At 41.5% G+C, this 19,288-nt stretch overlaps 1 protein-coding gene across 1 annotated transcript in view; it reads left to right on the top strand.

Annotated features, from left to right (window-relative positions):
- kif26ba (kinesin family member 26Ba) overlaps positions 1-19,288 on the top strand; it is a 111,588-nt gene that overhangs the window by 34,974 nt on the left and 57,326 nt on the right. Inside the window, exon 3 of the mRNA XM_034075609.1 lies at positions 8,480-9,142. Coding sequence (XP_033931500.1) covers positions 8,480-9,142 — 663 coding nt within the window. The remainder of the gene's footprint in view (positions 1-8,479; positions 9,143-19,288) is intronic.

Below are 19,288 nucleotides of genomic sequence, written 5' to 3'. Positions count from 1 at the left end.
AGATGAGGAGGTAAATGAGTAAGGGGGAGGAGAAAGGTTTACCTTCCATGGTCACTCATCTGTAACTGATTACACACACACACACACACACACACACACACACACACACACACACACACACACACACACACACACACACACACACACACACACACACACACACACACACACACACACACACACACACACACACACACACACACACACACACACACACACACACAGAGGCAATAACCGATTCAAAGCATGTTCCTCCTCTGTTTTGTGTTTAAGAATTAAACCATTTTCTGTCACGTCTTTTCCTATCTCCTCTGCCATCTTCCTATTCCTCCTCATTAGTGTCATGCATCACACTGTAGCTAAATATAGTAGAAGTGAAAACAGGGGATAACAAAGGTTTAAGAAGCAGCGATATTATAATGGAGGTGGGTTGCAACCACAGAGTTCAGTGTCAACAACACGTTGGCTTATATCCTGTGAGTGGTGCACAGAGTGTGTGTTGGTCTAGCTTTAATGTGTGTATGAAAGGGATGTCTCGCTGTGTTTGACAGCCCATGTTCCTGAACCCTTTACCTCCAATGCGCTCATACAGGCTGGCTCACACACAAAAACAACGGTAATGGACAAACACGGCTGAGCTGTCGCTTTTTATCAAATCTAAATGATTTTCAAAAGACTAAGAGGTCATTGTTCAGTTAGCTTGGACTTCGTCTGTCTCTCTGTCACTCACTCCATCCTCGCACAGTAGAGCAGAGGCTGAGTTTGTCTGCCCTTGTAGGAGGACATGAATCACGCGGACGCACGCACGCTAGTGCTGCACGATTCTTGCTCAAATGTGAATCACGATTTTCCTCCATAAGAATTGAGATCACGATTCTCACACGATTCTCATCGTTTCAATGAAAATATTTATTGCACTCTTACTCTTTGACGTCACGTGAGTACAATGAATTTAAACAGACAACATTTGTCTCTCTTGTAACAAAAACATAACTTTGTCTTTGGTCTGTAGTTGCTGAATACTGAACAAACATTACTACATTCAAAATGTGGAACCTGGAGCCAACTATTGTGGCTTAACAGACACCATCAACATCAAAGTGCTTGACTTAAATCCAAGTCTCAGTTTCTTGTAGCAAAAACATAGAGTAACTAAAATGAATTTGACAGCCAACTACTGTGGCTTTAAACAAAGTGCTTGACTTAAACTCAAGTCTCTCTGGTAACAAAACATACAGTAACTAAAATAAAGATATTGCTGCTGCCTGAGTGCTGAACATAAAAAATAGAATGTTTGCAGCTTTATAATAACAAAATGTAAACTTTGCAGTAGCACCTGTCCACAGTGACAGGACACCCAACTACTGTACAACAACACCAACCTGTTTGTTACAGGGAGGAATGCACTTCAGTTACTCAAAATACCTCACCACAGTGATGAATATAAAAACAAAACAGTCACAGCTTTAGAATAATAATATAAAAAAGCCTAGCCGGCGAGCACCCAGTTCAACTACTGCACTTAAAGGTTCTTGTACTGAAAAAAACATAAACAAAGTGCTAGACTCCACTGAGTAGTAATGTCACTGAATCCAAAGGATTAATTTAAATACTGCAGTCAGTACTGAATATAAAAACGGAACAGAAAATAAAGTTACAGCTTCAGAATAAATGTAATAAATAAAGCCTAGCTGCCTAGCTACTAGCACAGTCCATCTACTTTTTTCGGCACAAGCACAACTTCCATCTCACTCTCGCCTGAGTCACCACCGGGATTTTCATCGGTGTTGTTGTCATTGTCCTCGACCTCCTCGTCACTCATTTCTGTGCCACTCACTTATGTTTTTCCTGTACTACTAGTCGCTCTCGTCACTCTTTGCTAATCAGTGCTAATGCTAACGCTTCTGTAAACATACTGCCGGCTCCTGCCCTCACGTGCTGCAGTCAGTGAGTGTTGCCAGGTATACTTATTATAAGCCACATTGGGCTTATCTTTCTGTAAAGTTGCTTGGTAGTAAGTAATAATGGTTGTTGCGGTTGTGAGCTTGTAGACCCGACATATATAGGTTTAAAGTGCTCATGTTCTTTTGCGCTTGTTTTCATTGACCTGGTTGCTTATTCCTTCCGCAAAAACTGGCAACCCTCGTGGCTGCAGCGTTAACACTGCATGAGAGGAGGAGAGACAGACAGAACACTACCATTTGGATGTGATCATGGTACTTTAATGTTAAATGTATAGAGTATATTTGCTTTACATCGTTTAAGTATGATTGACATTGCAAGTTGGTATTATTCAGACGCAAAATAATAAAAAAATCCACACAAAAAATCAGCTTGACGTCATAGGATCGCCGTAATTTAGAAATGAGATCGCATAGGTGTCTGAATCGAGATCACGATCTTTTTTCGATTAATTGTGCAGCACTAACGCACTAACGCACGCACACACACACACACACACACACACACACACACACACACACACACACACACACACACACACACACACACACACACACACACACACACACACACACACACACACACACACACACACACACACACACACACACACACACACACACACACACACACACACACACACACAGACTGTCTGGGGAGCTGAGACTGATTGAGTCACTCACAGAATACTGATGAACCCAGAGGTAAAGAGATTCCTGGAAGAGACACTTGGATTGCTACATGCGTGTGTGTGTGTGTGTGTGTGTGTGTGTGTGTGTGTGTGTGTGTGTGTGTGTGTGTGTGTGTGTGTGTGTGTTTTTTCTACTAAAGGATGGGCTGGAAAAAACAAAAAGGAAGCATTAGAGGGAAGAAATCAAATCAAATTAACCAAATCTGGTTAATTTGGAACAACAAGGCCCTCATCTGAAGAACCGTACACCGTGTTCACTCTATTGCTCCTGTCTGCCATGCATGTGTTGGGGGTGTGACAGAGAGAAACGAGAGGTCGAAAGAAGCCAAATGAGATTAATGTTCCTTTTTTTGTTGGCAGGGATCTAACATTACATATCATTTCCAAGTAGGAAAATCAGGAGTATTTGGCTTTGATTGGAAGATGGTCTCATTATTTCTTCAAAGTGGTTTTTATCTATCTGAAACACATTTTTTAACAACCAACATGAACAGTCGGAAAAATCAGACTTTTAGTGATTGAAAGCTGTACACGATATCTGTAGAAAGAAGACTGAAAGTAATAAATGTTTTTCATATTAGCTTTTACACAACTGTTATCCATCTATATAACATTTTCAACTGTTTCTAAACAATAATGCAATTTTAACCATATGTGTTCCATTTTTCATAATACGGCTAAACCCACACTGCTTCACTTCAAATACATTTTTTTTAAAAAACACACACGCACACACACACACACACACACACACACACACACACACACACACACACACACACACACACACACACACACACACACCACACACACACACACACACACACACACACACACACACACACACACACACCTGTAGGGCTTAAGAGTATGCATGTGCATTGCCATGCACTTGTTGCAGTGCTCTTCTCCCGCTCTTCCATTTTAATGTTTGATGGTGCATTATCCCTCCCATTAGTTACCATGGCTAAGTGGCCAGAAGTAGTTGACATTACATTCAGTGCAGCTACAATAAAGATACCTTGTAGGGTAATTCAGCCACCATGAATAGATGCTTTTCGTATCAGTCTGAGGGAAGATAAAAACATAGTCTTTGTAAAGAAACATTTCAGTCACACAGGGAGAACTCCTTAAGTCATTTGAAACTGTTTTGTCGTCATTATCAGTGATGCTATCATTATTACTCTCGTCCTTAACCCGATGCAATCAAATTAGCCGACATTTCCTGTGAAAGACAACATCTTTGCACCAAATGGGAAATGTGTCATAACCCTGTGGCTAAGCACAATTGTTGAACACACAGTGAAAAATTGAACAATAAATTCATAAATAGTCAACTGCATTTTAAATCCACTTCAACCTCAGCTCTCCCCCCCCCCCCAGTATGCTTCCTCTCATGCAGGTAGCTCTGCAGTGTGTGTGCTTATGTGTGTGAGTAGAGCGGGCGAGAAACACTCATAACTTATTTTGTTGTCTTAAGGTGTGTGTGTGTGTGTGTGTGTGTGTGTGTGTGTGTGTGTGTGTGTTGTGTGTGTGTGTGGTGTGTGTGTGTGTGTGTGTTGTGTGTGTGTGTGTGTGTGTGTGTGTGTGTGTGTGTGTGTGTGTGTGTGTGTGTTGTGTGTGTGTGTGTGTGTGTGTGGTGTGTGTGTGTGTGTCGTGTTGTGGAGAGATAGAGAGGGAGAGAAACATAGATAATTGGATGACCATTTTAGTTTCACTTCATTTCACTGTAAATAGCATGAAATTATGAGCTGTTTTGTTTTAATTTTGTTGTATGTATGTTTATGTATGTTTTGAGTGTGTGAGGACCCCAGGAAGAATAGCCAATGCTCATGCTAGTGCTAATGGGGATCCTAATAAAGATATAAAGAAACAATTATTTGATGTTGTCTTAAGTGTGTGTGCGTGCAATGTCTCATGTCTGCGAGGAGTTTGTTATGCCTGCCTGCATGTGTGTGTACAGTACGAAAAAAAAATCATGTTATTCTTTATGCCACTTAGATTGGCTGAGAAACAAGGTGGCCTTTATCCATAAACACACACACACACACACACACACACACACACACACACACACACACACACACACACACACACACACACACACACACACACACACACACACACACACACACACACACACACACACACACACACACACACCGCTCAGACGCTTGCCAAAGTTATGAGCTCCTGCGGTGTGTGTGTGTGTGTGTGTGTGTGTGTGTGTGTGTGTGCGTGTGTATCTTGTGGTCTTGCAGTTTGTTGACATAGCCTAGAGCAGTGCTCTCATTGAGAGGCTGCATTTGACTATTAGAAGAGATATTGCTGTGTGTGTGGAGTGGACACACCCTTCCACACACAGAACAGGCCTGTCATTGATAGAGGCAGAGAGTATGCTACATTCACTCTCTTGTTCTTGCTAATAGGCTCTTATTACATTACAAGCATGGGCCACCAAGGAGGCTGGCCACACATACAGAGTTCTGTATCTACAGTTGGGTGGACTATTGATAGAGAACATTTTAAATGTAATTGGGTTTTCTATATAAGATTGTTTTGTCAGTGCGAAAGAGGACAACAGCCAGTTGACTATAAATCCATGTAAACAGAGGCTATTTTAGCAAGAAAGCTATATCTGCTGTGCTTCTTCCTACCCGTCAGTCACTCGTTATTTATGCACATATCCCTGTTTTTCTGGCTTTCCTGTTAGTCTGCTGGTTCTCTGTCTTCCTGATTATCTGAATCTGCTGTGAGATAACCTCTGTCCATCACATGCCTATTGATTAGACACATCTATACACATGCTTGATCTCCATAACTCATGTATTGATTAAGCTTCACTAAGCAAAGAGTGCCTTCCCATCAATTTGATTAATACTACACACACAACGCCTATTACCTGGCGTGATGCACTCAACCCATTCTCGGTTGATTCACTGGATATTCAGATGTGTTTTCTGCATACAGTATACTAGCATAAATGAACCTGTGTAAATTAGTGATTAGATTGTAATGCCCCTATTACTATGAACTCTAAATTACTAGTTAAACTAGGGATGTACTTTAATGATTTTTTGGCAATATGCATATCTTTTTAATTTTGGCCAATTGACCATGCTAATACTGATATATGCACTTTTTTTCCAAACTAATAGTTGAAAACAAGTCTCTTCCGTGTAACAGTAGACTTTCGCCTACTGTTACTATGTAAGTCCACTGGCAGATACAATGTTTCTCAAAATGAACACATTCACTGCGGGACACGTAAACAACGTATTATTGTGTACCATATGGGACAGTCATATCAAAGGAAATGTTTCATTCTCGGCTTTATCTGCTGATACTGATGATGCGCTGATATCATCGTGAGTCCCTAACTATTATGTTTTTTTGTTTTTGTTAAATCAGTCGGAGGAAAATGCAGTCGCAAATGTGGAGTACTTTCTAGGATATCATTCTTTGAGGAGATGGGAAATGTATCAGCTCTGTTTTTGAGATGCAGAAGCACTTGCTAATATCAGTCATTGAAAGGAAAGCAAGTTCCAAAGAAAATATTTCAATGTTATTTTGAGGGAGGAGTAAGCAGAGGATAACATAACATCCTACACAAGTTACATGTTTCGTTCTTGGAGACTGTGATATGCTCTTTACTTGCTAATCAAAGTTTTAAAAAAAGCCTGAAATGATGTTTACATGTACACTGAGTTTACTGAAACAGAAAAAGACGAGGTGCTACACAGATACCTGGCCTTAGAGTCACAGAAGAGATGTGCCTGTTGAAAGCAGAAAGATAATTACAGTTATCAAGTGAGTTGGCACAAGCTACCACAGATGTTTGGTTGAAGTACCAAGCTGCAGACACACACATCTACACTGACAATTACCTCACACTCATTTTGGTCCACAGCACCGTAGCCCCGAGTAAAGCCAGACTTTTATAAGGAAAACCATTTTATATGTAATGACCTTATTGTTAGAGTATGTGCTTTATATGTTGTGGAAAAAAAAGTGAAGAAATATATTCAAGGAGGTTGAATGAGCTTTAGACACAGATGTGTATCGGGGCGTGTGCGTGTGTTATGCTTGTTACTCTGATATTTAGAGCAAAAGTCGAAGCAGGAGATTTCGAGCAGCTTGCTCTGTGCGAGTGGCTCCAATTAGTCTGGAACACATCACAACTAAACACAAACACGTACCTGCACATGCATTCATGCACAGATAACTGCCCAAACAAATTGGACAAATATCCGGATTTTTGCAGACAAGAAAGAACACTAGGGTGAGCAACTCCGGTACACACATTTACAAACAACTTGACCAGCCAAACACATGCAGAGAGACAGAGGGCAACACACATTAGGAGAACAAACAAGTGCATTATGGCATTTATTTTTCTGTATAGCTATTATTTCCAAACTGACAAAGAAAATGTTTATACTGTAGCTTTATATGGTTGTCTGTAGAGTCTATCCGAGTAGGGACCCACACACCTGTGAATGTGGTAAAGGAGAACCGTTGTAGTTTTGGGAGTGTTTAAAAGCTATTTGATGTGTTGCCTTGGTAGAGTATAAAAATAAATGCAGCAGAAATAGAAAGGCTGGCACTTTTCACAAACTGTGACCAATCTTCTAATACTCTAAACCACTTACACACGACCCTTCACTTTGGGCAGCCTCTAAAGTCCATTACTTCAGCCAGTTGACCTGTACACAAAAGGGGTCTATTTTTGTGGCGGTGAAATGACCAGCAGTGCCCCGACTGTTTGGTATCTACCAGAGCATGAAATTCTTCTGAAACTGTTATCAGAGAACAAGGTCCTAAGCGTAAAGCTGCAAAAGTGCAGCTTATTGACAGTGAGCTGAATCAGGACCAGGTCATTTGAGGGGGAACCTCATGAACTAGTTTGGAAATGCAACATGCAGGTTATGAGCAAGTATCTCAACAGCATCTCTAAATTAAAGAGATATACTTCTCAAAAAAGGACTTTTGATACTGTTTCTTCGAACAGGACACATGTTGTTCATCTTCATTTTCACGCAGGCTTATGATTACAACTTAAACGTTTCTAAGGAACCAAAACCAGTAATCACCAATCTGTTAATAAGTAATGTTTAACTGGGATGAAAGTGTTACCTAAAAAAACCTGAACAAGGAATGTGAGAGGTCACATTCACCTTTGAATAGTTTATCACTGTAATTACCTCAGTGCATAAATGCTGTAACACTTCTCAGCTCTAGAAATTCAAAAGATTTACCTGTGCTTTAAAGAAAGATATCGTTCATATTTACAGTATTTATTGCACCAAGAATGCTTACACATGATTCAAAGGTGCAAGGACACATGATGCACTCAACCAACACAATGTCAAAATTCAAGCTGAGAAGAAGGAGAGAAAAAAATAGAGTGAGTAGGTCAGTTTTCATTTCTTCTGTTAAGGCATCTTCTTGCTGCCAGCTGCGGTGTGTGTGTGTGTGTGTGTGTGTGTGTGTGTGTGTGTGTGTTGTGTGTGTGTTTGTGCATTTGTGTGTGTGTTCTTGCAACTGAACGTCCTTCTCATCTTCCCCAGGCTACAAGGCAATGTTTCTTGGATTTTCTATAAATAATCACAGTTATGATTTATTCGGCATGCCTATCATTTCTTCTCCTCTCCTCTCTTAGCGTCTTCTTTCTTCTCCTCTCCTCTTCTCTTCTTTCCTCTCCCACCTCTCTCTCTCCTCTCCTTTCCACAAGCCAATTACATTCTTCGAAGAACAAAACAACAACTTGAATATGCTTGAATCTTTTCTTCTAACACTTGGCTTCCTGTTTCTCTCTCCCTCCAGGATCCCTCCGTCTCTCTCCTCCTTCACGATAAGCTTCAGGTGCCCAACAGTTCTCGGCGGGCGTGGAACGAGCATGACAGTCGCTGTGATGTCTGCGCCACCCACCTCACTCAGCTCAAACAGGAAGCTGTGCGCATGGTCCTCACTCTCGACCAGTGGGATTTGTCCCCCCCCTCTTCCCCTTCGGCCCTCATCGGACGCTATGGACCACCGGGTCCTATGGGAGCATCCGGGGGTCCTGGGTCACGGGACTGGATTCCTCCTTTTCTCCCTTCTTCCTCCTCCTCCTCCTCCTCCTCAGCCGCTGCTGCCATCTCACACCCGTCCTCTCAGTCGCCTTCCCCAAGCCCCAGCCACGGACTCTCCAACCCCAGCCATGGGAGCCCCTCTGTGGGGCAAACATCCGGCTGTGCTCCCACAAACCAACAACCTCAAGGCCAAGGGCACAGACTGGGGTCTAAACCCAGCTCCCTGGGGCTTGGTGGTGGGGGGGACAGAAGGGTTGGGTCCCCCAGTTTGGGAAAGTCTGTGGCCCAACAGCAACCAGTGACTGGAGTAAACAGCCCAGGCCATAATAGCGGAGCAGTCCTGAGCACAGCAGCTCTGCAGGCCCATCAGCACCTGACCCGCACCAATGGAGGAGTTACACTCTATCCCTACCAGGTAAGATTCTCTCAGAAGTGTCTGTGAGGAGTGCAAATATTACCATAGACATTGAATACATTAACTCTGGTCTTGCTGAATATAATAATTGGTAACAGGCTACCAACATGCAAATGAAAACATCTCCTGATATGAATTTGTCAGTGAGGAACTGCAGCGTTTACATTTTCCAACTCGTAGGTGTAGCTGCCTTTTGTGGCGTGAGCTTTTTATTCATCAACCACTGACCATGACTTGTGAGATTATGTTTTCAACACAAGCAAATACAGTCCCTACTCTATTATCCTGCAGAGTAGCAAGGCAAAAATACTGCCATATTGTGCATCTTAAAGCAACCATTTTATTTGTATCTTGCAGGAGTCAATTTATAGGCCTTGGGGGGTTTGTTCCTATCAAATGAGATCTTTACGAGGACACAATAACCCTCTCAGAATGTAACAAGCATCTCTTAGTGGGAAGCAAAATATCATCTTCAACAGATTAGAAGGAAGACGTAAAGTTTGGAGTTAATACGACGCAAACATGCAAACGGGAGTGGAATTGAAATTGGAGATAAAAGAAGAGGTTTTAGGAGGAGACAGGAAGAGAGGGTTCACATGAGAGGAAGATGATAGGAGGAAGAAAAGAAAACGCCTCAGGAGACGTGGTCGAGAGGTACGGGGGGGGGGAGCTGAGACTGCAGGGGAGATCCAGAGGTTGGTGTGTGTGTGTGTGTGTGTGTGTGTGTGTGTGGTGTGTGTGTTGTGGTGGTGTGTGTGTGTGTGTGTGTGTGTGTGTGTGTGTGTGTGTGGGTGTGTGTGTGTGTGTGTGTGTGTGTGTGTGTGTGTGTGTGTGTGTGTGTGGTGTGTGTGTGTGTGTGTGTGTGTGTGTGTGTGTGTTGTGTGTTGTGTGTGTGTGTGTGTGTGTGTGGTGTGTGTGTGGGTGTGTGTGTGTGTGTGGGTGTGGTGTGTGTTGTGTGTGTGTGTGTGTGTGTGTGTGTTACCCAGCTTGGAGTGCCCAAAGCAGAAGACGCAGCCATCTGCTCCGTTCACCACCGACTGAATCACCTCGGCAACCGTTCCCGCACACCTCCGCCTAGCAACATGCAGATAGAGAGAGATGAGGGAGTAAGGTCAAGAAATTAAATACCTGGACAATAATAAACTGTGTACGTTAGAGAAGTGTTCAAACGTATCTTCATCTTCACGTATCTTCATGGGAGCCCTAGAAGGTGTGTACATTTGAGTGACAGATAACCCAAAAGAAGATGGTAAAATGTAGATGATGGGTTTGTTCCTCATTAGTGTTGCTTATTTTTTATGTATTTAATCCATTTATTTGTGGGGTGAACGCGTTCTACAGATGTAATAATTCATACAGTGATAATTAGAACTCAGGGGACTCTATGTCACACACCCCCGGTACCCCTTCACTCTTTCACTCTTATTCACTCTCTCTCTTGCACGCACGCACGCACGCAAACTCTACTTATTCCTTATCCCTCTTTCTCCCTTCCTCCCCTATTATTTCTCCCATCGTTCTCACACTTTGGCTGTTTGATATTCACCTCCTCTTCTCTTCATCTTGCTGTTTCCCCATCTCTCTCTTTATATTTGTAATCAGCCCACGACTTGGATCAGATGCAGAGATATGGAGTTGGAGGTGGAAATTACTTTGTACAATCTCTGGAATGGTTTTGTTATTACATTACATTGCATTTAGCTGACGCTTTTATCCAAAGCGACTTACAATAAGTGCGTTCGACCAACAAAATACAAACTTGAAGAAAACAGAATCATATAAGTACATCAGGTTTCATAGAGCTAAAACATTTCAAGTGCTACTCAACTGGCTTTAGATAAGCCAGTCCTTATTAGTATATAAGTGCTTTGTTAATTATTCTTTGTTAGTAATTCTATCGCTCGAAGTGGAGTCGAAAGTTATCTTGTCATATTGGTCAGAAATAAATTAGGCAGAAGAGCTTTCATGCTTTCTGGCCTGTCTGAAAATAAAGTGAAGGCACTCAAATTAATTGGACGATTGGGAATGATTATGCCTCCTTCTATTATTGTATTCTAAAACAAATAATTTCTACTTTGTTTTTGGTTTGCAATATACATGAGTGCGTTGATTTCGTTTTTATTTTCCTTAAAAACAAGATTATATTTTTCATGTTTCTTTTGATATTGACTTTTATAATATCACATTGTTTAGATGAAAAAATGAAGTATGCTTCTTTTTTACCCTCAACTAATATATCAATCAATCAATCAATGTTTATTTATATAGCCCAATATCACAAATGTTACATTTGTCTCAGTGGTCTTCACAGTGTGTACAGAATATCAGTATGACAATACGACACCCTCTGTCCTTAGACCCTCACATCGTACAAGGAAAAACTTCCAAAGAAAACCCAGTTTAAAGGGAAAAATGGGAGAAACCTCAGGGAGAGCAACAGAGGAGGGATCCCCTCCCAGGACGGACAGACGTGCAATAGATGCCGTGTGTAAATTGAAAAGATAATACATTTGCAACATAGGTAGTCCAAATGTTTGGAAATGCATGTGTGTATAATAGGAAGATTGAATCCACGAGGATATCCATCCAGGACCTATGATCCAGGACCACAGCCACGACTCAAGATCCAGCGCTCGCGATCCAGGACACAGGACCGCAGGATCATCCATGACTCCGGATCCCAGCGTATATAGACACCAAAAAGAAAGACATTTGGGGAGCTGGGTTAATCGGAACATGAGTGTACACGGGTATAGACAGAGAGAAGGAAGAAGTAAGATGTCCCCCGACAAACTAAGCCTATATCAGCAAAACTAGGGGCTGAATCTAATCAGCCCTAACTATAAGCTTTATCAAAGGAAGGTCTTAAGCGCACTCTTAAAAACGGATAGGGTGTCTGCCGCCCGAACACAAACTGGAAGCTGATCCACAAATGTGGAGCTTGATAAGAAAAGGCTCTGGCTCCCATTGTACTTTTAGAGATTCTAGGAACAACCAACAACCCTGCATTCTTGGAACGCAATGCCCTAGTAGGACAGTAGGGTATAATGAGTTCTTTAAGGTAAGATGGCGCCTGCCCATTAAGGGCTTGTAGGCGAGAAGAAGAATTTTAAATTCTATCCTGTGTTCTATAGGGAGCCAGTGTAAGGCAGCCAGAACAGGAGTAATGTGGTCCCTTTTCCTAACTCTGGTTAGTACACGAGCCGCAGCATTTTGAATCAGCTGAAGTGACTTGATTGACTTCTTGGTACTCCCTGATAATAAAGAGTTACAATAATCCAGCCTAGAAGTAAAAAATGCATGGACTAGTTTCTCTGCATCGTTTTGAGGCAAGATATGCCTGCTTTTTGCAATGTTACGTAGATGGAAGTAGGCGGTCCTTGAAATTGATTTTATGTGGGCGTTAAAGGATAAATCCTGATCAAATATAACACCCAAGATTCCTTACAGTCTCACTGGAGGCCAAATTAATGCCATCCATAGTTAGTATGTCTTTAGATAATTTGTTTCGTAGATTCTTCGGGCCAAGTACAATAACTTCAGTTTTGGTCGTGTTTAACATCAAAAAGTTTAAGGTCATCCACGTTTTAAGTCCTTAAGGCAGTCTTGAATTTTATTTAGATGATTAATTTCATCAGGCTTGATTGATAAATATAGTTGAGTATCATCCGCATAACAATGAAAGTTTACAGAATGATTCCTTATAATATTGCCTAACGGAAGCATATATAATGTGAACAAAATAGGTCCGAGCACTGAGCCCTGTGGCACTCCATGGCTAACTTTGGTTTGCGTGGAAGATTCATCGTTAACACGTACAAACTGAGAGCGTTCAGATAGATAGGACCTAAACCAGCCTAAAGCAGTTCCCTGTATGCCAACTAAGTGCTCTAGTCTTTGCAATAGGATATCATGGTCGATAGTATCAAATGCAAGCACTGAGATCGAGCAAACAAGAATAGAGACAGTCCCCTTGTCTGAGGCTATTAGAATATCATTTGTGACTTTAACCAGAGCTGTCTCTGTGCTATGATGTGTTCTAAAGCCAGACTGAAAATCTTCAAATAAATCATTGTTTTTTAAGTAATCACACAACTGTTTTGCGACCGCTTTCTCAAGAATTTTTGAGAGGAACGGAAGATTAGAAATAGGTCTATAGTGGCTAAAACCTCTGGATCGAGGTTGTACTTTTTAAGAAGCGGTTTTACACTGCTACTTTGAATGATTGTGGAACATAGCCTGATAATAAAAGACATATTCATAAATTTAATAAGAAGTGCTAATTAATGGAAAAACTTCCTTCAACAGCTTAGTTGGAATTGGGGTCTAACATGCACGTTGATGGTTTAGAAGAGAGAATCATTGAATGTAATTGTTCAAGGTTAATGGCTGAAAAGCATTCTAGTTTACTATCTAGTGTAATATTAGAACTTACGATTCCGGGAGCTGTTGATAACACTATACTGGTAGAAGGCAAGAGGTCATTAATTTTGTTTCTAAGAGTAACAATTTTATCGTTATAAAAAGCACATAAAATCATTACTACTGAGTGCTATGGGAATAGAAGGCTCAATGGAGCTGTGGCTCTCTGTCAGCCTGGCTACAGTGCTGAAAAGAAATCTTGCATTATTCTTATTCTCATCTATTAATGAAGAGTAGTAGGCTGCTCTCGCTTTACGCAGTGCTTTCTTATATTCATTGAGAGTAATATGCCAAATTAAACGAGATTCTTCAAGTTTAGTGGAACGCCATATCCTTTCAAGGTTGTCTCGACTTTTGCTTTATTTTGCGGGGTTTCGGCATTATGCCATGGAGCTAATCTATGTTGTTTTATTTTCTTCTTTTTCAAAGGAGCAACAGAGTCTAATTTTATTCGCAGCGCATCTATAGCACTATCAACAACACGATCAATTTGGGGTGGTGTACATTTTGTATAAGTTTCCTCCCCTACATGCAGACATGCTATCGAGTTAAGTATTGGTGGAATCTCTTCCTTAAATGTGGCTATAGCACTAACAGATAGGTTTCTGCTGCAAGAGCTTTTGACTAATGCTTTGTAGTCTAGTAACAGTACTTCAAAAGTTACTAAGAAATGGTCGGATAAAGCAGGATTATGCGGTTCGACTAATAGTTGCTCAATTTCAATACCATAAGTCAGAACAAGGTCGAGAGTGTGATTATAACAGTGGGTTGGTTTATTTACACTCTGACAGAAACCAACAGAATCTAATATAGAGTTAAATGCAACAGTAAGGCTATTTTTATCATCGTCAACATGAATATTAAAGTCACCTACGATAATTACTTTGTCTGTTTTAAGAACCAAAGTTGATAAAAACTCAGAGAATTCTGATAAGAATTCTGAATAAGGACCTGGTGCACGATACACTGTAACAAATAAGATTGGCTGCAAAGTTTTCCAGGTCGGATGCGTAAGACTAAAAACGAGGCTTTCAAAAGAGGTATAATTACATTTTGGTTTAGTATTGATAAGTAAACTTGAGTCAAAGATTGCTGCAACTCCACCTCCTCGGCCCGTGCCTCGAGCAATATGAGTGTTGACATGGCTGGGTGGAGTGGCCTCATTTATGCTGACATATTCTTCATGTCTCAACCAAGTTTCAGTGAGACAGCATATATCAATATTATAATCTGATATTAAATCATTTACCAATATTGCTTTAGATGCTAGAGATCTTATGTTTAAGAGACCACATTTAATCTTCCTGTTTTGTTGCACTGTAGTAGTTGTTACATTTACTTTTATTAGGTTATTATGTATGACACCTCTATTAGGTTTTACCTTAAATTGTCCTTGGGCAGACACACACCGCTAATATTGGGTATTTTATTGGGTTCGGGATTCCTATGGGTGACTGCCTAGGAGAGAGCGCAGAGAAGCGTGTAAGACTGCGACTCTGCCTCCTGGTCTCAACTCCAGTTTGTCATGGATTACATCCACAAAGCCCTGAGATGTTTGCCGAAATGAGATCTGCACCTTTCAAAGTAGGGTGAATGCCGTCTCTCTTAATCAGACCAGGTTTTCCCCAGAAGGCTGTCCAATTATTTACGAAGCCCACATTGTTGCTGGGCACCACCAAGACAACCAGCACTGAAATGATGACATGCGGCTATACATGTCATCATTGATCAGATTGGGGAGGGGACCAGAGAAGATTACGGTGTCCGACATTGTTTTAGCATAATATAATAATATATATATGTTTGTGTTGTTTGTGTGCAAAAAGGCTCTATTTTGTGTATTCATTTATTCAATAATGAACGTGAACGCTGTGTTCTGTGTTTGAGTTTGTATATGGGATAGGAGGTGTTCAAATGTCAGAGAGTCTGAGTGTTTGTACTGTGACTTTGACAGTAATGGTGTTTCAGTAGGAAAGGAGAAACAGAGCAGGATAAGAAATCACCCTCATTCAGACTCACCCCTGAGAGAGGAAGAGAAGGAGGATGAGCTGAGCAGAGAGATGATAAAAGAAATGGGAATGAAAGTAGGATTGAGAAAATGAAATTGAAAGATATGAGATGTGGGCAGAGAGGAGGAAGAGACGGTCAGAGAGATGGGTTAAGAATAAGAGACATGTTGTTATAGCCTTCAGTGTATAGACAGATTGCATATCAACCTCAACACTGTATGTCATTATTTGCCACAGAATTGGATTGTGTTGCCTCACTGCTGCCTCACTGCAGCTTCACTGCTGCTTCACTGCAGCTTCACTGCAGCCTCACTGCTGCTTTACTGCTGCTTCACTGCTGCTTCACTGCAGCTTCACTGCTGCTTCACTACTGCTTCACTACTGCTTCACTGCAGCTTCACTGCTGCTTCACTACTGCTTCACTGCAGCTTCACTGCTGCTTCACTGCTGCTTCACTACTGCTTCACTGCAGCTTCACTGCTGCTTCACTACTGCTTCACTGCAGCTTCACTGCTGCTTCACTACTGCTTCACTACTGCTTCACTGCAGCTTCACTGCTGCTTCACTACTGCTTCACTGCAGCTTCACTGCTGCTTCACTGCTGCTTCACTGCTGCTTCACTGCAGCTTCACTGCTGCTTCACTACTGCTTCACTACTGCTTCACTGCAGCTTCACTGCTGCTTCACTACTGCTTCACTGCAGCTTCACTGCTGCTTCACTGCTGCTTCACTACTGCTTCACTGCAGCTTCACTGCTGCTTCACTACTGCTTCACTGCAGCTTCACTGCTGCTTCACTACTGCTTCACTGCTGCTTCACTGCAGCTTCACTGCTGCTTCACTACTGCTTCACTACTGCTTCACTGTAGCTTCACTGCTGCTTCACTGCTGCTTCACTGTAGCTTCACTGCTGCTTCACTGCTGCTTCACTGCTGCTTCACTACTGCTTCACTGTAGCTTCACTGCTGCTTCACTGCTGCTTCACTGCAGCTTCACTCCAGCACAGCAGAACACATCAAAGCTTGCTGCTCCTTGTAACAGTGGGGCTTTCAGAAAGTCTTCTAATGGCAGATGAGAATATCCTCCTCCAACATATTCACGCGCTTCAGTGAAGTTAAAGAGAAATCAAACCCATGTGAATGAGAGCGGGGAAAATGAATAGGGTCTGAGTTTAAGACTATGCAGCCAGGATCAGTGTATTTTTGGGAAATGTGTTCTCAATCTTTAGAAAAACTTCAAAGGAGCATATTGTTATCTGATTGGATTCACTGCATGATATTTAACGCCAAAGTCTGGGGGAAATACCATCCTTTGGTCGTTTATAGCTTGCTCTCCTTCTCCTACACTGTCCTTTGTAGCAGACAGGTGAAAATGTCCCCAACATTTTTTTAAACAACAACTATTAACAGCAAAATGAGTAAAATCTTATTTGAATTAATAACTTTCAATGATAAATGACCAATAAAGTCATTATAGCACAACGACAGACAGGGAGTAGCGCTGAGAGAAAGGAGGACTCAGAGGTCAGACACTGAAAGAAGCAGCCTGTCTGCCGTGTAGCGGACATTAAAATCTTGCTGGGTCAGCAATCTGAGGCGTGACAACCTCCACATTTTATATTTATTAGTACTTTTCTTTAAGGTCAAGAAGTGTATAGGACAAATGGGAAATGCTGAATCAGTCGGAACAAGGATGACTGATTATAACGGACCAAGTGTGAATCTGCCAGGAAGCTCACTGGGACCAGTGAGCCGATACAAAAGCTACGGACATTTTGAAATGGATTTTAAAGGATTGTAAAGTTAATATCTTGATTGAAACAGATCTCAAAGAAAATCAAGGCTTTCCCAATTCGACACCTACTTTAACTGGCTGTCACAGACATATCAAGGTTCAAGAGTTCATACTTGTATTCCTTTTGTTCTCCATATACAATACTCATTACACCAATACAAGTATGTGCTTTTCTAAAGTGTATTACATAATAACAAATATACAAAACACGTATAAGCACTAAACACAATGGACCACAGATTTTAATGCCACAGAAGTGCATACGGAAATGTGTAAACCTGGAAAGTCTGATTGGCTTTTTAGAATAATTTCCCATTTTAACTTATTTAAGTTCCAGCTGGTTCACCAATGTTTATTACTTCAGTCCAGTTACCGACCAAGATGCTGGTAAACGTAATCCAAAGGTTCAGGCTTCCAAACTACTAGCTGATGTCAGACAGCGGTGTGCGCAGTCATTGAAGGGCCTTTAATTTGCTCCAAGAAACACCATCATCTTTTCTTTTGTAAAACACTTAACTCTGTCACAGTTGCCATTAGTTTATCTTTGAGCAGTGTTGTGTGTGTGTCACTCTCTCTTTCTCTCCCCTTTTCTTCCTGGCATGAGAAAACAAAACAAACATTGTCTCTTTGCCCTTGCTCTGTCCTTCATGCAGCTAATTGAAAACAGGTTTATACAGTATCAAGTGTGCCTGTGAGTGCACACACACACACACACACACACACACACACACACACACACACACACACACACACACACACACACACACACACACACACACACACACACACACACACACACACACACACACACACACACACACACACACACACACACACACACACACACACACACACACACACACACACACACACACACACACACACACACACACACACACACACACACACACACGTTTAGAACCAGTTGTGATTAAAAGGTTAGAGAAGGTTGTGACTGGAAGGACATAGCCAACTTGACTAGCAAGCCAAACTCAGAAAAAACCCATTTGTTTCCATTAATCACACCAGCCGAGGTCACCTTGAGTTCCTCTATTGAAGAGCAGTGCACATGCTCAGTTGGCAACAGAGAGCAGCATAACTTTGTTAAATAAAAGTATGCTGATGAATGCATCGAGGCTCAGCTAACAGCCTGAGGAAATGTAATGTGTATTCTGTATTATTCTTTTTATCATGAGTGTCAGAAAGCATGTCTTATTATCTCTGCCATTACATCAATTCAACTGCAAAGTGAATGTACATAAAACCACATTTCTTCCTGTCATTACATTCTCCTTTATTTTCTGATTTGATTATACAACATACTGTACATATGTGTATAAATAGAGTTGCATATAGTAATTCAATCACATCTTCCTTTGGTTCATCTCTTTCAATCTATCATTTGCTTTCACTCTTTCGTGCCTCCACTTTTCCCTTTCTCTTACCCACACACTCCATGTTTCTGTAATGTTATCTCTAGTGTAGACTAAATAAACACCCGGTTCCATTCTCTCACTTATTTTGTTTGTGTGTCTCTCTACCAATGTTCTCCCCCACTTTTATCCTGAAAGGGCAGTCTCTCTCTCTCCTCTCTCTCTCTCTCTCTCTCTCTCTCTCTCTCTCTCTCTCTCTCTCTCTCTCTCTCTCTCTCTCTCTCTCTCCACTCTACTGCAGTAAGCATTTAGATTGTTTCACAGATTGTGTCTATCCCCCAGCAGGCAGGATCACACACACACACACACACACACACACACACACACACACACACACACACACACACACACACACACACACACACACACACACACACACACACACACACACACACACACACACACACACACACACACACACACACACACACACACACACACACACACACACACACACACACACACACACACACACACACACACACCATT

This window comes from Pseudochaenichthys georgianus, chromosome 3 (genome assembly GCF_902827115.2).
Source record: "Pseudochaenichthys georgianus chromosome 3, fPseGeo1.2, whole genome shotgun sequence".
NCBI classification, from domain to species: domain Eukaryota; kingdom Metazoa; phylum Chordata; class Actinopteri; order Perciformes; family Channichthyidae; genus Pseudochaenichthys; species Pseudochaenichthys georgianus.
The sequence above is the reverse complement of the archived record's forward strand: the minus strand, read 5'-3'. Positions and strand labels throughout refer to the sequence as shown.